This window comes from Hylaeus anthracinus, unplaced genomic scaffold (assembly GCF_026225885.1).
Source record: "Hylaeus anthracinus isolate JK02 unplaced genomic scaffold, UHH_iyHylAnth1.0_haploid 3, whole genome shotgun sequence".
Classification (NCBI taxonomy): domain Eukaryota; kingdom Metazoa; phylum Arthropoda; class Insecta; order Hymenoptera; family Colletidae; genus Hylaeus; species Hylaeus anthracinus.
In genome coordinates, this window is record NW_026535284.1 from 2,423,275 (window position 1) to 2,450,638 (window position 27,364).

General features: G+C 37.0%; 1 protein-coding gene across 2 annotated transcripts in view; it reads left to right on the top strand.

Annotated features, from left to right (window-relative positions):
- LOC128894246 (glutamate decarboxylase) overlaps positions 1-27,364 on the top strand; it is a 44,696-nt gene that overhangs the window by 10,392 nt on the left and 6,940 nt on the right. For both annotated transcript variants that reach the window (XM_054155888.1, XM_054155889.1), the window contains 5 exons: positions 11,309-11,625; positions 14,735-14,986; positions 15,792-15,859; positions 23,281-23,359; positions 26,605-26,754. In XM_054155888.1, the coding sequence (XP_054011863.1) occupies positions 11,309-11,625; positions 14,735-14,986; positions 15,792-15,859; positions 23,281-23,359; positions 26,605-26,754 (866 nt within the window). The remainder of the gene's footprint in view (positions 1-11,308; positions 11,626-14,734; positions 14,987-15,791; positions 15,860-23,280; positions 23,360-26,604; positions 26,755-27,364) is intronic.

A 27,364-nucleotide genomic window follows, 5' to 3' on the forward strand; every position in this document is an offset into this window, starting at 1 on the left:
AACAAGAAAAAACTGTTCCTACAATCTTGCCGGAAAATTAGGAAACACCACTATATTAAAAAAAAAACATATACTCTGATATCGCGGAGAGTTATGGAATCTTTCTCTGTCCGATATTATTTTACTTTATTTCTAAAACTTAATTTTGAAGGAACAAGTCATTTAGAAATTCGGGGAGAGTAACGGTACAGATAAATTGATGATATAGACAGAATGACATTATTAATCGTTGCGGGCTTTTACGCATGCGGCGGTGGGGCATATGGTGATAGCGTTTTATCGGAGGTATCGCAGGTGTACACGTATAACACTGGCCAGACCTATATCGTGTTTATTTTTAAATATTCGAAATTTCCTGTGACCTCAAATCTGGTTAATAGTGTTTTTATAAACGCTAAATTCTAATGTAAACGCGACCGACATAAAAATACAAACGTGAATTGGGTATGACCTCTAGCAGGGAATCGCTTAACGCTGTCCTATCTCGTTTCCACGCGTCCGCCAGAACGATAAGCCACATAATTTCATATTCAATTTAGCATACGCGCTCTCGAGGGCGGAGATAAGGTGACTAGAGACACTTCCAACATTTCCGTTCGCTTCAACCCCTAAAATATACACGTTGCCCTGGTGCACGTGATAAACGATCGAGGGGCTGGTGGCAACTGAAAAAAGCCAGAGATATCCGCGTGCATCTTTCGCGTTATCTAAAAAAGCGAAAAGATACGTGCTCTTGAATGCATGACAAAAATTAACGTATACAGTTGAGGGAAAATTAAACTTTAATTGTAACGCTATTATTTTTATATGACTCGATACTTGTTTGTTGAAAATCGTTAAATTAACTTTCCTTGGAGATGGTAATATTATTATATATACAGATTGTTCAAAATGGCGTAAATTAATATTGAATCACACACTCCCAATTAAAAGAGTGCTTCTCCCTATTTGTTCTGCTTTACGAAAACTATAATTTTCTTATTCTGTACCATGCAAATTCTTTTATCTTTATAGTACTGCTTTCTTCGTGAAAATTTTAACGTTCCTTCGTGTGTTTAAAATGTCTTTTAAAATGTGTTTAAATCATGCTCGCCGAGCTACTTATAGGTACGGGTTTCGTTATATTACCACGCAACTGCCATTATTAATTATTTTGGAAAAGGAAACTCTAAAGGGTTAAACTAATCTCAGTTGCACCGTCTATTTCAAGCGTTGAGATTACGATATTCCAAACCACGTAAGCCTCGCGGCACAGCTGAATTTTAGGCGCAGCACATTCAATTCCTGCAACCGATATCGAACGTCGAAAGACCATGATCTCTCAGCTCGGTTCTCCACGGAATGCTGAAAGTCAACCGCAAATCCCCCGCGAAAGTTCGCTATCTCGGTAGGATTCGATTACCGGCTTGAATAGATGCTAATGCACAATGGAGAGGAGGGCTAACCGAACTTAGGTTAGAAGTCAGGCATGTCTGGACGACGAGCGTCGATGCAGACGAGCCACCGACCCCTCTGCACCAAAGGACGCGTGGCACGATGTATGTGCTGACAAAAAGTCGTTATTAGATTATGCGCCACGAGACTCGCGAGGACCCTTCGAGTATCGTCGATCTGGACGTCCTCGAAATCGTGAAAGGAATAGTCCTCCCTCTCTACTTGGGGTATCAATTGATTGAAGATACGCTCGATAATATTTTAGGGAACTAGATGATAAGAACGTTGACGATGGCAACGTAAATTATAGCACGATAAAAAGGAAAAAAGTGCTATGATACCTTGAGACCTACTGCCGCAGATCGATGCTATGTTTAATGGAGAAATTGCTTTCCTCAAGCTTTATAAAGCAGATTCATTATCATTTTTTATTGAAAAATGTACGCGAAATTTTAATTTGAATATTTATACACGATTCTATTACTATTTTAGTGTAACATACAAATGGTAAGATTTTCCAAAAATATAAATAATACACATTGTTGACATTGGTCGCTTATTGACATGATTTCTGTCCTTTAAATGAATTGAAATGAAGAATTCCATTGGCGTTTACAATTTAAAATAAATGGTTCCTGTACGAATACTTATTACACTGACTGTAAATATCGTTATCGTCTAACAAAAAAAAAAAATCCAAAAGGATCTTTTTTAGAACTTTTTTAGTAACATATCATCCACCTGTTCGTTAAATGATAGAGGAATCCTTTCTGAATATACAGTTCATATTTGAAGTCGATCAGTCTAATAACTTTTTTGAAATCGTGTCAACCAGCTCGGGAATGACTTGAAATTTGAAACGAATATTCAAAAAATGTGCCATTGTCACGCGGAGTACTGTTTTCAAAATTTGTATTTTTTTTCACTTTTTTCAGCATGCTAAAAATTTAAAAAAAATACATAAACAATCATCTTTGGTTCGTAATGTTCCCGGTTTTTAAATTTTCAATATTTCTTCATTGTTCCGGTTTCGATTACACCAACACTCGCGTTAATAGACATTTCTTAATTTTTCATTTCGGATAAACGAAACGGCAGACACAATACCAACTATGAATATACTTTTTCAAAAGAGACTACACATAATCACTTATTATACTGTTGGTTTTAATTATTTTTATTAAAAATATATTATGATATTCTTGGAACATGAATGAATACGTATGCAATATCTCAAAAAATAAACCAAAAGAATACTTGAAATTTTACACTTTAGATAAATCCCTTTTTAATTAAAAGAGCATGAAAGTAGTTGAAGCAATTTTTGTACTTAGGTAACGTCGATAAGGAAAGCAGTAGAAAAATCTTGATTGATTACGTGTGCTGGCGAGCTACGGCGAGGTATCGACGTTTGTGATTGATTCCGTCTAATGGAGGACGACCAGTTTTCGAGATGGAGATGCCTGGGGCAGTATCTGTCGCAAAGATTGAGAATTCGTGTAACCCGTAATCGCGAGGAAGTATTGTCCACCATTTTAAAATACTTCGTCGATATCGAAAATAGGTGTTCCAGATCACTCGACCTGGAAAGGTCGGGTTAAGTGGGACGAAAGGATTTGTAGGGTTGTATTCAAACTTGCACCACCGCAGTAGGAACTTGGCACGCGTACAAAATTAAAAAGTAATCGTTTTTGGATCAGTGGACCGCGAGTCACACGCTTATATGCTGGAAACATTTATTATTAAAATAATATAACATGGATATAACTCTAAAATAACATTTAAATATATTGTGTATGAAATTTTTAGTAGATAAATTGTTTTTCGTATTCATTTTTTATTTACTTGTTAATCTGAATGATTAATTACAAGCTCTGATTTGTGGGCAAATTTGATCTTCAAATGACAAATAATAGCTTCTTTGTTAGTAAGAACAATTAATTCATCAAAATTGGTATTTAGTTTTTACATATTATATTAGTACATACCTCACTAAAATGGAAACAATTTTTTTGTGAAAAAGTGATTCCATCTAAATGCTCTCTGAATATAATACAAAATACTTGATGAATTTGTATAGAACATTTTTCTATACTTGCCTTTGCGTTATCGCAATCAATGAAATTTGTTTCACAAATTCAGTCGTACCGAAATCGGAATTGAAATCGACGAAATGTCATTAATTCGGAAAGCGATCGATGCGTTTCTTTTTTAGGAATCAGCAGGAATCCGAAAACCGACGAGAAAAAAAAACAATGCAAACTGTGCCCAACGAAAAACACGGCTGTAGCGTCAGCGCACGTGGCACCACTGCGCGCAGGGTGGTGAATTCAATAGGATCGGTGTAATTAAGAGCCATTTCTACACGATTTTCTCCCCTGGTGGGGTCGCGAGGAAATAGTAAATAGGGGCGAGCTACGGGGGTGGCCGCGCGCTCATGGGGCGCAAACCCTTCGTGAACTTTCGGGCATGAAAACCATCGGGTACACCCACCCGATGGAATTTAAATTGGTATCGATAGCCACTCGTGGAATGCAGAAATCGTTTCGTCACGGAATGTGGAGAGTTGTTACGTCATGCGACCGGTATTTGAGCAGCAGTACCGCGAATGAAACAATAGGATTTGCTCGTCAGCGTCCACGGATATTTAAATACTTTGAAAACATAAAAAGCGTTCGGCAAACGTTGCATCGTAGCACAACAAAAATTTCGTTGACGATTGGCATGCAGTAAACTATAAGATTGGTGAACGTACTTTCGACGGTAATTCAGTCGTAGATAGATACTTTCATTAATACGATTTAAAATTAAAGAGTCTACCCGTATTTAATAAATAAAAGACGCATAAGAAGTTGTATCATACATATGTATGTATGTAGATTTCTATGTTGTAATCCTGATAGTGATTTAACAACAATTAACTTAATTAAAAATAAATTTGCTGACATTTGTCCTACATATGTTGAATGATATGTACTTCTATAGTATATATCTTGTAAAAATTATTTTTTTATTATTCAATATATGTATAATAAACCCCAGCAAATAGATTTTTTCTTGAGTGTCTAACAATGATAGTAACTACCTATTAGATAGTAGAAATGCCACCCTTTAATTTGAATTTTGTTAGAATCAAATCGGACGATTCTACGCTGAGCTATGACAACTCAAAGTTTCCTATTTTATAAACAATTATATAAGAGAGTGACAGACGTAGTGACCTACATATATATGGCGTCCTTGCAAGGCCGTTCCACTTCTGAGAAATACTAGTAAACATTGTAGTATTTCCTGGAAGGAATATCCCTCTGAATTCCATGACACAACAGTAAACATTGTAGTATTTCCTGGTTGGAAAATCCCTCAAAGTTCTTTGAAACAGAAACATTTATATCCATTTTTCCTGACGATCGATTTTCATGAAATTTGGTATACAGGTGTTTTTGAGGCCGCTGATTCCAAATCTGAACTAAAAATTTAGATATTCGAAATGGCGGAACCAATGTAACTGGACAAAATGCGAAAAGTGACTAGATTTTGATAAAACTTGGTATACAGGAGTATATGGAGTCCTAGGGCATCAAGGAGAGTTGTCCTAAAGATTTTTTTAATTTTTTTAACCCCTTCCGTCATCTCTGGCACCTTTAGAATTGACGTTCTCGACGCCCCCCTCTAAGGGGGTGAATTAACCCCTCCACATCAACCCTCGCCAATGCAACTTTGCACACACCCAGAAGACACTTGAAGACTATTCCTCACGAAGGTTCACCGAAATCGGTCGAAAAGTCTTATAATTATGAACATTTAAAAAAGTGTTCCGCTAATTTTGTCCAGTAGGTTAGTTATAATTTTGCCGTGTTCAAGGTGGCTTTTCTTCTTAAGTGACATTAAATTAGGTACTAGGCAGAGTAGAGTTTTTTTTTTTAACAATATTGAAAATAAAGTAAATGTAAAATCACCGTACAAAATAATAAAATAATATTATACAATTGGTTCCAATAGCATTTTATTACGACTATTCAAACTTTTATCTTATAGACTGATATCGTTCAAGTTCCACTGACGCTGTAAGATAAACGATCGAAGATCATGTTCTTTAATAACGCTCGAGTCTAGGTTCAAGACCACCGATGTTGCATACGGAATGTTTTTCTTGCTCAAGAGAAATATGATTGATTGCGCGGCATTAGAGTTAAGCCAGGGTTACACACTTCTCTCTTCATACAAATCCTGAGCCCCGTAATATATTACCGTGGTCTGCATCTAACAGGTTCTCCGTGCTGGAACTTCCCTTTCTCTTTGCTTCAAGGGGAAAAAGGGCAAATTAGTCGGAAAATGATACCCTTCGACGTTGTAATCGTTCGTAAGGGTAACCCAGCGAAAGAAACGAATCGTGGAATCTATTGTATCTGACGCACAAACACCACCGTAAAAAGTGCTTTTCGTACACGAACCATTGGAGCTAGACGAAGTTGATTAAAAAGTAATCTGTGTCTAACGTTCCAGGAACTCCTAAATCGAATATTTACTGTTAAACTTTGAAAATTCGTTGCTCTTGTTTTAATGGATATCGAGTAGTGCATTTGTTCGATGTAAGGTAAATAACTATATTAACGAACACAATAAGAGTTTAATTTGATAAAAATAAATATTTCTAACTAACATATAAGAATATTTACGTGATATATGGATTGTTGAAATTATTGAAATGTTTAGTTTTCCAATTTAATAAGTTTTACAGTGTTATACGTCTCCCTGCATGAAAATCATAATTAAAATTACATCTGATAGGATGTCTCCTTTAATGACCAATTTTCAACATCTAATGTTTGTAGCAATATTTAAGAAATAGTAATGTTTTTTTTGTTTTTTAATAAGATATTTTACGTATTTACACATTTTTGTTATAAAATGTATAACTTCAGAAATATTTATTTCATATTAACCAATTAATGATTTTGAATTTACATATCCATTATATTTGATGGTAAATGTAGTCTAGCGAAATAATGAATAAATACTTTCACTTGTGATGACTGAAACTTCTTATTAATATATCGCTTAATATATCAAAATAAAAGTAATGAAATAAATAATTGGTCGCTAATTGAGTCGCGGTTTGTTATGGAATCATATATCTTAATATTTACTCGTCTGTTTACTCAAATAGGCTCCGGTTAATTCATAATAGATTCTAGCAGTTAAACACTGAAATTAAAAATCCCATAAAACGGTAGATAAAGTGTTAAAGAGTGATAAAATTCAATAGCAAGATTAGCAATAACAGTTGTACGTTTTACTGCAAAATGAATGAAGGTTCTCTTACTTTAGAACATGATCGAATAAAGAAAAGGAAAAGTATTGGACAGAAACAAAAGGAAAATGATCGTAATAAGGAAGATTGTTCACGAAAGAGATTCGTGATCCATTAGTTCCAACAGCCAAAGCGCTATTTTGCCATTACTTTGCGGCAATGGAAAAGAGTCTAAGGGGATCCCGCTCCGAAAATCCTCGGCAGCTTCGTTCAGAATTAACATACCCTTAAATCTGCATAATTCACCAACCAGGCCAGCTTATCTCGATCCGTGCGATGCACTCGTGTTTGTTTTTCTTATCTCTCTTCTAAAACACATAATCATCTTCTCGGGCCGTCTTGCATTCGTCCCTAAAGTATTTGGGCGTTGCCTTATTCGGGAATGTAATTAATCCAATACTCCCTTCTGTTCTGATATTTTTTTATGTGGTAAAATACATGTGTGCCACAAGAAAAAAACGAAAAATTGCAGACGGCATTATGTGATAGTAACATGTAATAGCAGAGAGTGCTTTTCACTGGAGACACAATACAAAATTAGAGTTACTTTTATTTTATTACTGGTTAGCTTTATTACAGATACGATTAGAGGAACTAAAATTCCAGTACAACAAATTCATACTAATATCTTATTTTATTCTTAACTGTCTAGCTTTCATTAAAATGAGAAATTAAAATTGATATGGCAGTACATGCTATACGCTTAATTGCTAATCTAAATCCATTAGTTCTACCGATTAGAATCCGTTAGAGTCTACATACTGCCTAAAATTAAACGCCTTTTCTACCGGAAATATTTCTATCCCATCAAAGAATCTTTTTTAACAAATATTCTTAAAAGAAGAGACATCCACACAAATAGTCACGGACCTTGCATTTATTAATTTGGATGATGGTGACTGTGGCTCAAATTTTATTCCGATAGAAGAGTGTACTGCTTAGCTGAACTTTAAGCGTTCCTTGAAGCAAGCTCCTCTTGGACCCGCGGTGTTCTTCTCGCTACCCTGATTTGCATAACACAGATCGACTTATCTCGGGCCGGTTGGTTAGAATAGTTTGCTATCGCTTAGTCCTCCGTGGGTTTGAGAGCCTCTGCAAACAATCTAGTCGCGCAGCGACGCGTGTGACGCGCAAAATGCGGGCGCTTCGGACCATCGACCCTCCTCCACCCTGGGCTGCAGCACGACCCCGATGCTCCTGGAAAAATGGAAAGACAGAGAGAGGAGGGGGCCAGGGCACGGCAGAGAGACGATAGACGTCTTCTTGCGCACCCCAAACCGGACGCGTGCCACGAGCCACAGACCAAGATAATTGCGAATAACACTGCAACAAACGGCTCCGATACCGCTGCCCGATATCGCGTTTAGGGTGGACTTTTCCGTCGAAGCGTGATCCCTCAGCTGGAGGCTACACAGGATTCAAAATGTGAAAGACGTGCGATAAGAGTAAGAAGTTATTTTATTAAAGAAGACACGACAACGTTGAATTCAAGGGGTAATATTGTACATTCACAAAACGAACAATTTTTTGTTAAGAATTTTCATTTCGCATAACAAATAATTGTGAAATGTCAATGTCTTTATACATAATAGTAGATATATGAATCTAACAAATAAAATTTTGTTTTGTTTATTTTTCATTATTGTTTGCATTGATATAGTCCATGATATAGTATAATATAGTTCTATGATTGAAACGATAACTTGATATTAGATTATCCAAAAGCAAAAACTCAAACATATTATTAAAATATAGTATTCTAATTATCATATATACTAACATTAGAATTATTCATTAATATTAAAGCAGTTTTAAACGATTAGAATTTTTAAAAAATATGTTGACAAAATTAAACCATAAAAAAGGGGAACTCTGGCTATAACAGTCATGAAATTATTAAAAATAAACAACAAACATTTTCTTTACTAGTTTAACATGTCTAGTGTAATGTGTAAAAAGATTGAAATTTCACAACTATTTGGTATGTAAATGTTACTTTAAAAATTCTTGAAAAGAAACTTTTTTTACCTTCAGGTAGAATTCTAGCGTGAAATATGACTTTTTAAATCAACTTCGTGACACTTTTGTAAAAGAACTTTAACACTTTTTGTTAAGTGCATTTACAATTTTTTACAAACTTATTCCATGGTGACGGTCAATCTTCTTTGAAATAAAAAAATCTAGTGGATTCAATTAATATGAATTGAGTATCCACGCCTGAAACCAGAAGAAACTCAATAATTAAAACAATGTTTTCGTTTTTAATATTCAACGGTCATAAAGATAAAACAAAATTTACTTGGGATTAATTCTAATAGGGACATATACATATACGTGCTATAACTTGGTTCATTTCAAGAATTCAAACATAAGGTTTTTCATATTTATTTTTGAAATTATGTTCATTAGGAATGTCCAAAAATCTCAATTTTTCAAAGGTTCGTACCAGAGTATCCTCATAATAGTACTATTATGGGCAATTAGCCCTGCGCAATCTGAGATTTCGTTCAACCCTTACTTCTGGTGTGTTCTATATCTGCAATATTCTAATATTTCCTATCGTAACAGGGAAATAATATTGATTCCGTTTAAATGTATTCGTGTTATGTCATTTACAACTTAGCAATAGAGATAAATAAGCAAAATCAATGATTTAAAACAATGATAATCAAATGAACGTTTGCCACTTGCCTGGGCTTTTCGCAAAGCATACTAAAGTTTCTGTTTAACAACTTTAAACATCTGGTCTTTAGATGTTTCCAAATTCTGAGCATTGCTTCGAGTGCTTTCGTGCAGCAACTCGGAAAATCCTTAGGCTGGAGCCCCAGATGGGGCAAGGGGAGCACTCAGCCCCTGAAAGACTAGCGTCATACGTCAATCACTACGTAATACCGGGAGATTAAAATGCCTATGCACCACCCCGGAAGTTCTCGAACGCGCGTCAGTTGTCTTAGTATCGAGAAGAGTAACGTTAATAAGAGAACAATGTCTCACCGAGAAGGTAGTTATCGAAAGGTTCCGAGGTTATCGCGCACCCGAGGGAAAAAAGGTCTTTTCGTGGCCGGATATTCAATGGAGCGAATCCATCAATTCTCGGGATCAAGGGATCTACGTTATTTTAGAGAATGATAGGATAGAAGTTCGAAGGGTACGATGGATGGAACTGCGTAGGAGTCCTGCCGCATAGAAACATAAATTTTTACCGAGTATAGCACCCAACGAAGTTGGAAACCGTTCGTGTTAAAAGCATAGCTCTGCTGATATACAATGTGTCACATAAAGTCTCCGACTACTTCGATATTTGTGCAAGATTTGCAATTTAATGAAAGGAAGATATCAAATTTAAATGCCTTTTAACATTTAATCATGAAGTGGTGTGTTGAAGTACGAAAAATTACAAATGTTGCTACTGCAATGTCTTCATCGATAACATTTCATAAATTCATCGATAATACAAATACGGAAATCAAGCAGCCTTTTCGTAACAAAATTAGCCTTTATATCTCTTAATGTTCGAGTCAATCTCGACATTCTATCAATTAGTTTAGGATTACTTGAGAAATACCTTGCTAAGCTTTTTGTAAAACTTGTTAATGACTTTTTTGGGGATTTGAGCAGTATTATTTAACGCATCTGTTGAAATGATCCCGAAGCATCTCCAGTTGAGCTGGTAGGTGACTATGAATGCTTGATCGAGTAGTTGTATCAAAAGTATGAAGAGTAAAAGAAATCGAAAGAAGACGAAACTAGAATGAAAGCAAAATGTTCACGGACTAAGAGGACAAAATAGAAATCCATCTGGCTATGGTGACGCACTTCGCGTATGAGAAACTGGCGGAATCGGCGCACTTGTTCCCCCGGTTGCATCAGAAAGCAGACTCCCATCGAACAGAAGCATTAACCCTGATCCTAGCGCGATGTTCAGCAGAGCGGATGACAACGTACTCAGCGAGCAGCTTAAAGCTCTTTTCCCGCTTCCAATGCGCGTGCCTTTAACGTCAGTCTTCAGCGTCGGAGCCACGTCTAGCTACCATAAGTTTTAGACACGTGTCACGTCAGCGTTATTAATTACGCCGCCCTTAGAAGCCGTCTTCGAATAATCAACGCGGCGATGAAATTAGCGTGGCGCTCTCGATTTATAGACAAGACGATTAATTTCAATGACACGACCCGCGACGAATCTGCAACTTGCAGTCACTTTTTTCTATTTCAAAAAATTGTTCACTTTTTATATAAAATTTTACTATTTACCCCTGAAGCATCATTGCACTCACAGTATTATTTTTTTAGCGTCATACCAGCCATAGCTATACTAACACTTAACACGAATATTAATAATATTCTACTGTTTCATATTAAGAAAATTTAAAGGATTAAGAACACTAGGAGCACATGTTTCTTTTATAATATTTCTTTTCAAACCCTCTTATTCTTCTATAAATTAATCTTATTTTATAATGAATTACGATTTCTTGAACATGTATACGTAAATTCACTGACCAGCGTTCCAAACTAAAAGTCCCCATTAACAAAGAACATTTTCGTACCTATAACTTCCAGGTCACCCTCATTTCTTCAATCAATTGTCATGCGGACTCGATCTCGTCTCGATGGCTGGCGAGTGGTTAACAGCCACGGCGAACACCAACATGTTCACCTACGAGATCGCGCCTGTGTTCATTCTGATGGAGCACGTCGTGTTGCAAAAGATGAGGGAGCTGATCGGCTGGAGCGGTGGCGATTCTATTCTTGCTCCTGGAGGTTCCATCAGCAACCTTTACGCTTTCCTCGCCGCTAGACACAAGATGTTCCCTGCCTACAAGGAACGAGGACTCTCGGCCATCGGCGGCCAGCTGGTCATGTTTACGTCTGATCAGGTACGTCTCATTTCACTTGGACCCGTTATTCTTACCCCGGGTCCACACTGCGCGAACACTGGTTCGCGTACATCGTTCGTGAACATGGTAGCTAACCCTGTTATTCACCGGTTTTCGCCGTAGTGTGGACGGGAAATAGCAGAGGTCGCTAACAAATGACCCTCCTAATAGCTGTAAAGTCGTAAAAGTAGCCCCGCTGGGTTAGGCGAAAACTGTGTTCGCGAACCAAATTCAGCGATCCACGAGGTGGTGGATCCGGCGAACACGTTCGGGAAAAACATCGCCTTTTTCCTCGTTCTTGTCCCTTTTCAAACCCTCGGAGCTTGGGCATTGCTATTCTTTCCAACTGTGGGGTTGGTCTTTATGACCACCCGCAGGTAGGTACATACTCCAAAGGGATAATATGCGTGACCGAAGTTAACATTATTTTCTTGTTACTCATCCAAGTTTGTATATTTTTTGTTGTATCTTGATGAAAGTATATGCAATATATTGGCGAGATTTTCCTGATAAAAATGGCACCAAACACGATGCAATTCAGACAAGTTCAAGTTTCGTTTACAATATGCAATATTTTTATAATATTAATACTTGATTTTGTGAGCCAGTAACCAATTAGAAAGTCTCTTCGAACATAAGAAACAGATTGTAAAATTCTTGCTAGGAGATAATTAGGGCCTATGAAAAAACTAGGTAACTTTTGTAGCTATGTGAACCTGATACCCGACTTTTCAAAAATTCATTTTTTTTATGGAAAATAATAGCATTTCGTTTGTATTTGATTGTACCATCGTTTATACCTTCATCAATTAATAAATAAAAAAAAATAAAAAAAATGACAAGCACCCGACATTGAGATTTTTGAAATCTGTTTTTTCCCTATTCTTTAGAATCGTTTGTGCCCGTTTGTATCGCTTTTCGTTTCGTTTGTACCTCAATAGTTTATGATTTATAAGCAATGTTTATAAGCGTAAGAGGAGAGTTCGTCACTCATCAACTCTGCGTATTTCTGAAGAACTCATTTTGAAGTGGAAATGTAAGGGAATGAGACCGCATTGTTTTCAAAATGAAAGTTACAGGCACAGAGGAAGAATAGATTAAAAAAATTTTGAAAATTAATTTAATCCTTTCTTACGCGTACAACAATTGTTCTGTAAAATTTAAACTAGTGAAGTATAAACGAAGTGAAAAAACAGATTACAAAAATCTCAATGTCGGATGCTGGGTGATTTTTTTTATTTATTAATTGATGAAGGTACAAACGAAACTATTAATGGTTCAATCAAGTACAAACGAAATGCTATTATTTTCCATAAACAAATGAATTTTTGAAAAGTCGGGTATCAGGTTCACATAGCTAACTTTTTTAAGACGTGAAGCTGACAAGGGACGTAAAATGGTATTTTAAAAAATATTAATAGGCAAGCATACTGTCTTAAAAAAAAGCTCAACGAACATTTCTCGAAGAAGAGTATGTGTAATATATATAGGCTGTTACAAAATCTATTACTTATCATAAGCGAAACCCAAAATTGTCTGAATTGCGTCGTGTTTGATATCATTTTTATCAGAAAAATCTCGTCAATATATTGCATATATTTTCATCAAGATACAACAAAAAAAGCATAAAAACTTGGATGAATATTAAGGAATTAATACTAACTACGGTCACGCATATTATTCCTTTTGGATCGTAGATGTTCGCCGGCATGTTAGCGACAGTAAGAACACCCTTGCGAATGTTTTTAGGGTATGTTCTTGTTTCGTGTTTGCGCAGTGTGGACCCGGGGTTACCCGTCGCGCTACGAAACAGATCTTGTTGTTTGAACATTTATATCAAGTATACTGTGCTTGTCTACGACATTTTTCTTGTAATGTTTTTTTCGAATATGACAAGCAGCCTGTACAGTAGTGGCCACAGACACTGGACCACTTTTTCGAAATACGTGGAATGCGTTGCAAATGTGTCAGCTGCCTAATAACACATGCGGGTTGTTATTGCTTTGGTAAACCTTAATACTTTTAACACATTCGCGACCAACAGATATTTTACGTTTCTAATACCGAGTACTGACGAAAATAATAAAATTCTGAAGCTGGACATTGTAAATTTGTATCGTTAGGGCGAAGATAAAAATGACAAAATATGTTTTGAAATATCAACGTTGTAAATATGTAGTGTATAAAATAAAAAGATTTTCATAATTTTTTCGTTTTTAGGAATAGAATTTGAAGTGACGTGAATTCACGTCAGCGGTCGCGAATGTGTTAATCAAACAAAACGAGATAGGATACAATCGCAATTGATCTTTTACTAATTTTACTCCAGTTAACAAACTTAACATCTATTTCGTTGAATTTGCTAAATAAGAATTCAACATGAATTATCGCAACAAATCTGTTATTTTTCACAGAAAATACAGTGTTACGCAATAAATGAATATATGCATATCTTCCTAGTTTATTTTTTCTAAATCATTACTTAAGCCTCGATAAAAGTTAGAAGTAATAATGGAAGTTTTATATCAGGTTTTGTAGAAAGTTCGTTTCAAATTTTGCGCACTCCGTCTCTCTATGTAATCAGTGAAAACGGGGATGCTTCAGACGATTATGTGTTTAACAACAAACATTCTCGAATCTGTGAGTTAGCCAGCGAAACTTTTTAGAATTTCCCAAGTTCCACTATTTCCTCAGAAAACGGTATCGAAATGCACGAAATCCTTCAGACTTTGAATAGGACGTTCTTCAAAGAATACGTTTGAAAAATTTTCTTCGGAACAAGAAATTCGAATCTTTCGAAGTCCTCGAAAGTCACTTCGATCAATTCTTCGCCAATACGAAATTTTCATTTCGAAATAAAGGCATCATGAAAGATCAGCTTCTTGAAAGATGAGCAAAATTTGCAGAACAAAATAATACATATTTGCTTCAATAAAGTTCCTCTTTGTGGAAAATATTGGGGCCTTAACTTATTTTAAAAATTTGAAACAAACTTTCCAATCAATCTGATACTTGTATTGATATCGAAAGAAAAAAAACACACCTTTTTCCAAAATATGAGTGCGACAACTGCAGTTAGAGTTAAGTCGCTGGTTCCATTTCTCGACAGTGTCACTACTCCGTGAAATCGTGCGCGGCTGTCTGTGGACTGGGTACGGACAACTGCGTGATGGTTCCCTCCGACGACCGAGGTCGCATGATTCCTTCGAAACTGGAGGAACTGATTATGGAGCGCAAAGCAAAAGGACACATTCCCTTCTTCGTGAACGCGACCGCTGGCACCACTGTCATCGGAGCCTTCGATCCTATCTCAGAGATCGCCGACATCTGCCAGAGACATAAGCTCTGGCTGCACATCGACGTAAGTGCATCAATAGTACCAAAGGACACGATGATCCTTCAAAAGACGTGTCTGTTTGTACAAACACGTAACACGTGCGTACAGCCAGCGAACGATTGAGTGCACGGGGACGAGAGTGAAGGTGTTTCGAAGTTAGGTAGGGACAACAGAGATTTCCACTTAGCCAGACAGCTTATTCAAATCAGTCCGCCGTGCGAACGATAAATGCCAAACGCGTAAGAGCCTTAGCGTTAATAATAGATGTGAGAACCGCCACGCACTTGGCCAGGAGAACAGCTTCGCAGGACAAATTGAGGGGAAATTCGGAAGGTCTGGGATTTGCAAGTCAACGCTTAGAAAGTCTTTAACGCGAGCCTCTTTTTCTACTCTTTGCTTTCCAAGTAAACTTTCAAGACACAAATTGTACACCACTGCTGTTACAAAATTATATCACACCGTTACCTGAGTGTAGACAGTTTAAAAATAACCAGGAATTCAAGTACAAAATATTAGGTCTACCGCTCATATTCGTTAAAAGTGATATACAAATTGCAATCACGCTGGCAAGATGTCCTAAATAATGATTAAAATTGTATTATTCAATAAAATTTATTCAAGGTATGAGAAATCTATTATTTTGTTTTATTCTAAAAACGGACAGAACTTTCCGGTAGACCTAATATTTTCTGGGAGACTTTAATAATTTGCTCCTGAAGAAGTCAACACGTGTAGTATATTGTACAAATCAGTTAGATTCGCTGGTTGATTTATGTGCAGAAAAGTTGGAATGCAATGGGTTAATCTTACACGTGTCTCTGGTTTTCAGGCGGCTTGGGGTGGTGGACTGCTTCTGTCGAGGAAATACAGACATCCCAGACTGACGGGCGTCGAACGGTGAGTAAAACATGCAAAGGATTTTGATTAAACATTTGATGAAAGGACAATGCAATTCCACCATCGAACTATTTGAACTTTAACTGGAAATGTTCAAAATTTGGTTTTGGAAACAGATACGATAATAGCAAGGTATTATATGCCAATTCGAGACGAAATAATTATGATACAACCATTTTTCGAGCATTTTTATTCAAACGTTTCGATCATTTGTAGTTTTTGGTTCGCGTCAATTTAACGACGTGTGCAATTAAAAAAGGAAATGTGTACCTAAGGTACCTTAAGGTACCTTCAACCTAAAGTAACATTTTGTTCTATAATCCAAATGTTTATTTAACGATTAACGGATTAAAAGTTATTTATACATTAATCGTTATTCGAGAAATGTATATAAATAAAAATGTGGTCCATCTCTGTTTTCAACGTCGATGCGACTCCTTTCGATCGACTAGACTATACCTCCACATGTGTCCTCCGCAGGGGTGGCTTAATCCTCGCGCTTTATATAGTTTATTGAGGCTTAGTTTGATGGAGTCACTCAGAAAAAGGCGCACACAAACACGCTGCAGGAGCCGTAACGCGGTGCTTATAAAGGGCAAAATCGATATAGCCTTTTCGAGGTTGCTGACACAGGGAAGGTGACTCGGAGCTTCGAAAAATGATTTTGCATGAGAAAGGCTCCAAGTCTTGAATCTGTACATGTCTCTCACGTAAAGTGTCACTAAAGGACAAACGATTTTTTGGAGGTGTCCATAGAAAGACGCGTAAGATTGGTAGGAGACGACGAACATTAAATTAAGAATTTTTATCGGGTGATCTTGGACAGGATCATCCCAAGTAACCGAATGCGATAGTTTTATACTGCTTTAAAATTTGTAGTGTTCTGGGTCCTTTTTTACTCAACCCATACTTTTCATCATCTTTTTCCCGACATTTGGTCTTCTATCACAAAAAGTGAACTACATCAATACCTAAGGTAAAATATCCAGTACTATAATACCACAAAATATTTGACCAATATTTGAACAATCTGGTTATACTTATTTGACAATATATGCTACAAACATGAATAATAACTGCATTTTACCATTAATTAATGCGTTTGGAAGTGACAGCTGTAGATATTTTCAATGTTGAAACTGAAATTATAATAATTTTTCCAATATGAATGATGACGGCCCAGAGTCATAATTTTGAGAACCCAAAGAATTACATCGTATGCACATTTTGTGCACAAAATTCTCTAATAGTATAACGAACTAATTTATTCTTATCTAAATAATAAGTAAATAAAATGATGTAAAGACGAGAGTTGTACGAAATATAGAATTCGAACCTGTCGGTCGACTCAAACACCCATCGCCTGTAACACTCGACGTTAAACTGTCGTTGTGACTAATGAAACCAGAGGTGGACGAATGAATTCCGCTGTACGCGGAAAGATGGTACCTGCAGGCTGTTCATGGTGTCGTAATCCGTCGAATCGAGGGGCTCCAAGCGAAAGGAGTGACTCCTGTCCCCGGCACATGCGAACTTTCGCATACACACCCGCGATGCTCGACCCCTCGAGCTTGCAATGGGGGTCAGGGGTAGCCCCGATCGGAGCTCAGATGGGGGTTGGCGAGATTAATCCACGATTTGCATCCGGGCGCATCTGCTCCATCCATTCAGCGGCAGACAGTCCCTGACCCGAAAAAGAGTGGCACGAGGCCTTCGGTGGAAAGAATTTCACTTGAAAAAAGTCGATGTCTACTCCGCTCCTCTGACTTTATTCGAACTCTCCGTGGCGCGGAATATTAATAATCGCGCTTGAGAGCGACGGGTCCGAATAAAAGACTGAATGACCTTCGTTTGTCCAGCATCGCTGATGAATTGAAACTAGAGGCAGGATTAAGACGTGCTTTGTTGCTGTGGATACATCCGTGAAATTGATACTTTTGTATCAAACTATTCGAAATGTTTGGCTCAATTTTTACTCATACCATTTTATTACAACGATGGAACTTGGTGTTACGTCTCCCTATTCGTTTTCCCTTAAATGTTTACTCGCGCAGAGCACCGAAAAAGTTAACTAACTGTCAGTAAAAGTAACTCAATTTTTACTCGTACTATCTTTTTTCACCGATGGAATTTACCCTGTTTTCCCTAATTATTGCTCAGCGCAATGATAGCAACAATCATACCCATCTCCGTTTTTCACGGATATTTGTTACCGCATCGTCACAGTTTCCTGCTGTCAGGGACTGTACGCGTAGGACTTCCTTCCTGAAGGTCTTGATTAAAATGGCAAACGAAAAGTCCGAAGGACGAGCAACAGCTGGATCAGTTCCCTGGAGCGCATTTGCAGAACAGAACTCTCCTCTTATGTATCGACGCGCCGCCGCATCGTACCGTGCCTTCCGCGTGCCTGAAATAAAAGACCGTGCCTCGACAATGCTGGATTAAACTCGTACAAAGGGAACTGCTTCCCTCGTTCTTTCGTTGTCTGTCTTCTCTGCTGTTTCCCAGTCAGCCGTCCCCCCTGCAGCCCCCCTTCGAACAACGCGCAGACAGCAGAGAGAGAAGGATCCGTGATTTCGTCGTCGCGACAAAGTCAGAAATGATTACGCATAAAAGGTCCCCCCGGAACGAGCGAACTCCGCAGCCGGAAGTGAACGTTTCTATTCTTTCTTCGTTGCAGACACGAGAATATTCAGGTGTTCTCGCTTTGTTGGATCGATCTTTTTTGATATTCTACGAGTAATTTTGTCATGGAAAGGCATTCGAAAAGTTAACTCTTCGGGTCACTTAAATTTGAGGAGAAAATGACGCTCAATTCGTGCATCTTGTGCATACTATTAGGTTGTCCCAAAAGTTTCTTCCGTGACTTGCACTCGGTTATTTTGTATGGCGTTTATATAAATAGACAACCTAATTTCTTAGATGTTGTAACAGTAATGGAGCAAAAGTAATCGTATGCATTTCAACAATGTAACATTAGACATAAAATATTATGTATGTATGACTTACTAATGAAATGGTAGAAACCTTTGGGACAACTTAATACGATGTCCTTGAAAATACAGAATAGAGGAGTAAATCGATCGATCAATAGGTACCTAGCTCCCTATTCTAATGATTTTCGCCATAAATTTCAGCATAAACATTGTCAATAATCTAATAATTTTAAAAAGAACTTCTAAGGATTATACATCAAATTGACCGGCTTGGTAGTTCTGACGTGAATTATTTGTAGTATGTTTTGTTATGCAATAAAGTCTTTAGAAAATCTGTTTCTGATTTATCAAGAATTTTACTTTAGCGATGACGTTTTAATACTCCTTCTTAAAACGCTCTAAACGATATATCTTTAGATTTTCTATTGAATTTAAAGAGAGAGATTATCATGCTGGGATAGGCTATGTGAAAATATAAACGTGGATTGAACAACATGTTTACAACAAATCTCTTTTTTTTCACCTACGTAGGCACGTTTTTCTGACGGGGGTGAGGATAATTAGCAACCCCCGTAATATATATTGCGCGGCTTTTGGGGTTGGCACCTAGGACGAATTTAAGAGTGAACGGAGGGTTGTTGCACGCGCCAACCCCAGCTGCGAATCGCATTAATCACTCGAGCTTTGTGCACACAGACGTTATGCATACTCTTAACGCCAGCTTTTTCACCTAATAGAAAATCAGTACAGGCCTGGCCGTACTTTCGTTCAATTTCTTTGAAACCACGATGGAATGGTAATTATCTGGTTAATCGATTTACCTTATAGAGCATCCTACACATATAATCATCTAGCTCACTTGATCACTTTGACCACCATGTTAAGAGTTAAATGAATGGAAACATTTCCAGATAAAACATTTGTTAATTCAAGTACCAGGCTTACTACACTATTTGAATATTAATTCTCATTTAATTTGAAAGGTTTTACGAGTTTCAAATTTGATAATTACTTAAAATACCATCATACCGTGAAAATGAAGTAAATTACGTAAGTGATTTGGAGAATATTGTAGAAAATCAGCTTGGCCAGTTTAAGGGGCTATTATCGTAAGCTTGCGAGAAAAGAAGATTTGTTTTTAATTTATATTTCACATAACAAATAATTTCGGAAAGTCGATGTTTTTTCTAATAATAGACATGTTGAACTAATATATATAATTTGTTTTGTTTATTTTTAATTCCTGTTTTGTTGATATAGCGGGGTGAAATTTGTCCATTTTTTCCACAGTTGACACGATAACTTGACATTAGATCATACGGAAGCAAAAATCAAACAAACATTAACATCTATTTGTTAATAATAATTACTTTAACATAACCACTATTATGTAAAAAATACAAATTCTTAAAAAGAAAATTCATTTTTCTTGCGAGCGTGTATAGTAGTCCCTTAAGAAGCTAGAGTACTCAACCTCTTCGAAAAAGAGTTAGCATACTTCAGAAGCCATAAAAGTTCGGTCGATATTAAATGGAATGTTGCAATTTAATCAATAGCAAGGAACCATCTTTTTTATAAATTGTGTGCAAATATTTTTAACATTTTTGCGTAATCAGGGCGTGGCAAGCTTTTGCTCGAAACATTGTATAAACTGTGACACGTAAGGTTGTAACTAAATCAATCATCTGAAACAGGTTAGATTACACTTGACTTAGTATTCACTGTTAAACTCACTGTTCTAAAATATCGTGTTTCTTTTAACAAAAAAATTATTGATGTGAGCAGCATATCAACATTTTGTCCCATTTCAGAGATTTATAACTCAAATACATGTGTAAAGTAGCTACATTCCAAATTTAAAGTCAATGGATTCATTCCTTACCTCACAATAATGCATACATTTGAAAAAACTATATTTTGAAAAAATTAAGGTTAAAGTTCGTCATCCAAATTCCTAAGTTCCAAATTTCTTAGAGGAAAACGCCCGTAGCGGTGTGGATTTTTTAAATTCAGTTGCGAGTGAGGTCTCCAATGGTTCACAAAATATCACAGAATTTTTGAAAATCAACGAAATGATAATCGATTTTTTCAAACGTCTATAATACTTTACTCCTTCCATTTCTTGACACACTTTCGAAAGTAGATCAAATTTAAGTAAGGCATCTCGTACATGATCAAATCACAGAAACTTTATCGTGTGAAACGAAGTAACAGCTGCAGAGCTGAAGAGCTTATCGAGTACGCGAAACTCTTCCAACGCTATAAGCACTCGGAAGTGCTCGCCAACAGAGTACAACACAACAAACTTGGGCGCTGAAGCGGATGCAGAGTAGTGACTAATGGCAAACGCCTGTCGCCGACATGAATCTCTTTTCCTGGTCGCCTCGAGTACCCTCGCATCATCCGCAGCGCAGTCAACGGACAGGAGGGACAGTGTCGCGATATATGTGTCACTTGCCAAGTATCGATAACATTTGTCATGAAGTGGACGTGCGGCTGCAACGCTTGTTCGCCTGTGCGTTGTATTGTGATCCCACTCGAGTTAGTCTGCGGCTAGGAAACACGAAACGGAGAAACAACAATATTATAGGCATAACCACACGCAATTGTATCGTGACCATAAACGCACATGTTCCAACAGTGCCGCGAAGAATATCTGTCTTCGGCAAACACATTTGTGTTTTGATAATTTATTACTTCTATTCATAAATGGAGAACATTTGATTTGAACAATAGATAGCGAATAAAACCAGCGTATGAAAATTAATTTGTCACATTTATTCGATTGAACAATCCACTTTTTCAAGGGAGAAAATGAGCTGCGTTTGATTTTTAATGCGTGTTGGACAATAAATATACATTTCCTTAAAATTGGTAAACGCTGATCCTGAACAGAAATAAGACATCTACGTTATAAAAAGGTCACAGTACCAATGAAGATAATTATTTTTGCGCCAAATCTGACAATTTTTGACAGCCATCAAAATTTTTAGGGTAAAGTTATTCGTGTTTGCTCCGATTTGAAAAATTGCGCACTGTAGGATTAACTGTATGTGCGCAACTGACTACTGGGGTAGCTAAATTCAATTTTTAATTATGGGATTAGAAAGCTTCCTATCTAATGAAGAAAACGTATTTCTGTTAAAGGAACCTACGTAGAAAAATAAAGCCTCTCATTTGTATTTTCATCTATCCTCGATGAAGCTGTGTAAAAAAAAACCGATTTATATTTGAATGACCCTTGTATTAATATTTCATACCTTAAACAGGAAATCGGAGACATTTTTAAAAGACGTACGTATCGTCTACATAACAAAGTATTGTAGCGATGAAAACATCCAGCAATATTTGCGAAAATTGGCTACACCCGGTAAAGAGAAGAATTATGGTTTAAAGACAGTTTTCCTGTAGATGCACTTTGCTTGATAGCGGGGTATGCAACACTTGTTGAATGTTCGGTATGCATCGCAAATTGGCGTCAAGTAGTACACAGCTTCTCACGTCTCGCGCCAGTAAGGATTAAGAAGGGTTAGTAGTTTTTACCACAAGGGTGTATCTCTTAGGAGCAGGGGGTTAAACCCAATCCCGTGGCTGTATTAATAGCTCTTCTCTCGAATTGATGGACCCCCCGCGGCACGAAGGGAAGATAACTCATATTTTATCCCCTATTGGTCCCCGTGGGAGTGGATAAACGTTTGACGACCAGCTGAGCTCGCTCTCCTTTCTCAGCCATCTTGACGTAGCGCTTTTCGACAGGTCCCTGATAAGATCGGTGACAGAGAAATCTGTTCAATCGGACACGTCACACGTCACACGTCCATGTTACATTTTAATTTGTTTGTGCTATAGTCAATAATTTATATATAGCAGAAATATACCAATATTTATTTTGAAACGGCATTACTTCTTTCCTATAGTTTAAACCGTTTCACCTAATGAAAACCTAAAGAATGTTAAGTTCAAGGAGGGTCACAGACGACCTCAAAAGTAGAGTTCAACCGAAGTCACTTACCGCTCATTGTACCAAAAATATCACCAATCACCGAATCGTGAACTCGTACAATAATTCTGTATCTTTCACATTCCCAACGTAACGATTATTCAGCCACGAGTGAATGTGGTACGCAAATGTTTGCAGGGCCGAGTAAATTTATTTGTGCTATAATCAATAATTTATACATAAGTATCCTCTAAAACGCCCTATCTGTCATGAGCGGAAATATACCAATATTTATTTAGAAACGGCATAACTTCTTTCCTATAGTTTAAACCGTTTCACCTAATGAAAACCTAAAGAATGTTAAGTTCAAGAAGGGTCACCGACGACCTCAAAAATAAAGTTCAATCGAAGTCATTTACCGCTCATTGTACCAAAAATGTCACCAATCACCGAATCATGAACTCGTACAATCATTCTGTATCTTTCCCATTCCCAATGTAACGATTATTCAGCCACGAGTAAATGTGGTACGCAAATGTTCGCAGGGCCGACTCCATAACCTGGAACCCGCACAAGCTGATGGGAGCCTTACTTCAGTGCTCCACGATCCACTTCAAGGAAGACGTAAGTATTGGACAATTAAACGTAACGACGTGTTATGATATAATATCATCCCTCGTGATTTCCCCGTTGGCGCGAAACAGTGAGATCCCTTGACCGAGCAGAATTCCAGCCTTCCGTAAGGCCGATGACACAACACAGCGGCTGCATTCCGAAGGGTAAGCGTACACGTCGGAACGCAGCACTGCAGGAATTTAATTAAACTAAGAGATAACATATGTTGCCGATCGTACGACGACGGCTTGCCAGAGGGTTTGTCCCTCCCTACGCCTGCGTAGTTATTGCCTCGCGCAGGACTTCCCCTTCGGATATTAAAATTCCGTGCACCGGCTGCCGCGAAACGTTTCGGGGGAGATTCTCGTCTTGCCTCCTTCTTAACGTGGTTATTTTTACACGCTCGGAGAAAAACATTTTCAGCGAGCAACAATCTTGAAATAGTTTCTCTACATTCAGCATTATTGTTTTATGTGTCAGTGTTTAGCTTTAGACTGTGAGTGCTAGCTGGGTTGAACATTACTTAGGAAATGTGTCTAAAATGTAATTGGGTTGGTTCTTTAGGGGACTATGCTAGTTTAGCGATCGAAATGGAGGTTATCTTAGAAATTTTTTGTATGAATTATGCTACGAATTGATTTAAAACTTTGTCTGTCTATCGATTAACGCAAAAACAGAATGCTGAACTTTTTTTTAAGTAAAACTAATGTTTCGCTCACGAGTTATAGTACGATTGTGAGGAATTATTAAACAAAATTGGTGCTCATGATATACATAATTGGTATACATGGTATAAACAATGATATAATCAATTGTAGTTCTTTAAACGAAAAAACCAAAGAAATTGTTCATCTATAAGAATATGATTATCGTTTGAACTAGGATAATTTGAGAATATTAAAAAATGACAGCCTTTCAATTTAAAATTTCGATCTCCATGATAACATATTACTGTTTTCTTGACTGCCAAAATTCGAATTATTAATGTATCGAAAATGTCCTATCCTGGACGAGAATTAAACGTCAATTGAACGTGTCTACCAAGTTGCAAATCAATCGGTTCAGTAATTTTTGAGTTATCGTAGTAGCAATTTGGAAAAATGTCGTTTCGAGAAAGACACATTTAAAGTTTTATATACTTCTTCATAGTACAAAGTTTGTACTACAAACGAAACAATTTATACCCTCCTATAAACTAGGTATAAAACTTCTGCAAAGCAACAATTTCATTTTTCCGTTCTATTCTAGACTCTTTTGAGGCTTCTTGACGTTTTCTTTCGACAAAATACAATTGCTGATTGTTGTAGGACAACAAAAAATGTCTTTTGATGGGAATTATTATTCCCAGTGCTTAAAATACTACTCTTATGATACAATAACCTTCGTTAAAAATTCCTGTCGTTAAATAAGCAGCAATATATGCAATTTTTATTCTACGATTTATGTGTTTTAGCTCGAAAAGCCTTATAAGACTTATAAAACTTAGAAACTCTTGTTGTTTCGCGTGTTTTCTTCCAAACAACGCTCTAATAAATTTTCTGTGGATAAACTTCTATATGTGAATTTAATTGTATTTTAAATTTTCTCTGTAAACGGTGACTTACGAGTATAGTACTCTAACTTTCCTTCGGGCTCAGCGCGACGACAGGAACACCCTCTACCATGTCGCACCAGCATGAGGATTCATATGTTATAGCTTATTACCAGTAGAGACTGGCTGATAAAATGTGTCACAAATAGCTTTCTTCATTTCTTCTAGTGAATTCGTATTTTGGGTTATCGCTAGTCCATAATACGTTGTCAAATTCAACTTCATGTTTACTCAACTCGAGTGCCCGAACCATACTGAACATTCCCTCTTCCGTGTATTCCTACCTTTATTTCAAATGACTACCTTGTAAAGTCCTATCTGTAAATCCTCTAACAATACAGTGGCCTAAAACATCATATGCACATTGTCAGGCATGAAAATCTCAATGACACGGATGTACGTCATCGGGATTCAATCTGTACATGTGCGTCACTCGAAGCTAATGTATTATTAACCCCTTAATCAGGTATAAATTCCCTTATGCACGTTCATACGACGTATCTGACTTGTGTTCTTTATATTCGACTTCAATTTTGTACCACAAATCTCACGTGTTGTTATGTGTTAAGGGGTTAACATTAGTTGTACTCTAATTTTAGGGGACAACTACTGTAATAGAGGATCAGATTTATTAATAAATTATTTTGTTCTTCGTTTAATTACATGGACACCTACATTGGCTTCGGTAGTTTTAATGCTGTTCATGTTCTCTTTCAATTGCTTATCACGTGTCTCACACATCGGTATAGGCTAAAGCAGAGTTGTAAAGTAATGATTACTTTTATATCCATTACAATTTGGAATAATTACTTTTGAATTAGAAAATAGTTATTTAAATAATTCTTGATTACTGCCAAAATCGGTGGCAAAAGTAGTTAAAATTAATTAAAAGTAATTGGAAGACAGTATTCATTACTTTTAACAATTACTGTCCATGTAAATGCAATTATTCGAAAGTAATTAAAAAATTACTTACAATTACCTTTTAATTACTTTCTGGGCAGTTAGAAGAAGTTATTAAAAAGTAATTGGATTACTGGTAGTAGTTAAGTAATTAAAAATTCTATTACATACGACAGAGGAATTGTAATAGCAATTATTTAATTACTTGGTCAAAGTAATCATTACGTAATGGTAATTAAGAATTTACAAAATACAAAATCTACATAAAATGACGGATGAAGCAGAAACTGCATTTCAATTTACAGTGCAGAATACAAAACTATTACTCTGCTGGCCTTGCGTTCGATCACCGCTTAGCCTGACGTTAGCATTCGACCGTCGAGAAATCCTAAACGGTGCTCAATTCACTCGACGAATGGTACACGCCCGGCCATAAGCTGGCGGTTAACTTTTACGAGAGAGTCGAAAAGTCGTGAAACCGCGAGGACGCAATGGCGGCAGCGTGGGCGGCGGAGTGTCACCCAATCGCCATTTTGTAAATTCAATATCCCTCAGTTTCCCTCTTCCTGCGCATGAGTTGAGCCCCATATCGACCCAGGTACCGTCCGTTTATTCCTTTTCGCGGCTGTCAATCAGAAACTTTTCCAAACGCGGCACGAAACGCGCATTGTTCAGCCACGGGATTGGAAGAACAGGAGCGGTAGGATGACGGGCTTCTCTCCACCCTTCTTCCGCTATGCAACGCCGCTTTATGTTGCAGGGCCTGCTGATTAGCTGCAACCAAATGTCCGCCGAGTATTTGTTCATGACGGACAAACTCTACGACGTGAAATACGACACTGGCGATAAGGTGATTCAATGCGGACGTCACAATGACATTTTCAAGCTCTGGCTGCAATGGCGCGCAAAGGTAAACGACCGGGTTGAATGGTATGAATCGAGAATAACGGAGCTTGACGTTTTGCTTTGGAACCATAGACGTCACCCTCTGAGAGGATTTTTAAATTGAATTTCAGACGAAGCCGATTGAACGAGTTGCTTTTATTGTTTGTCATCGTCACGTTTTCGTGGACAAGTGGAGGATATAATGTTAGGGATAGAACTAACAAGAAATGTCCGATAACTGCGAAAATTTCCATTCTTTTGAAATTGTTTATATTTGTTGGAGCTTTAATCGATAACTTTAACATACACATCTTCATTTATAATGGTTTATAATGAGTAGACTGCGGATGTTTATGCAATTATGGCATCTGGAAATATGAGATCGATGAGAGATCGATGATATGGATCGAAAAATGCAAAAGTATATAAAATATCAAGTATAATACACATGTTATACCATTTAGAATATAGGACATATTTTCATTTACGTTTCAATGCTTTCTCTGCATTTGTTAAAATATTAATTTGCATAAACATCAGCAGTCTAATAATGATTAATAATAAGGTTTTTAACGAGAGGAAAAATTAAAATTAATTTAAATGAGATTAGTGAGGAATTTGTTCATTAGAACAAA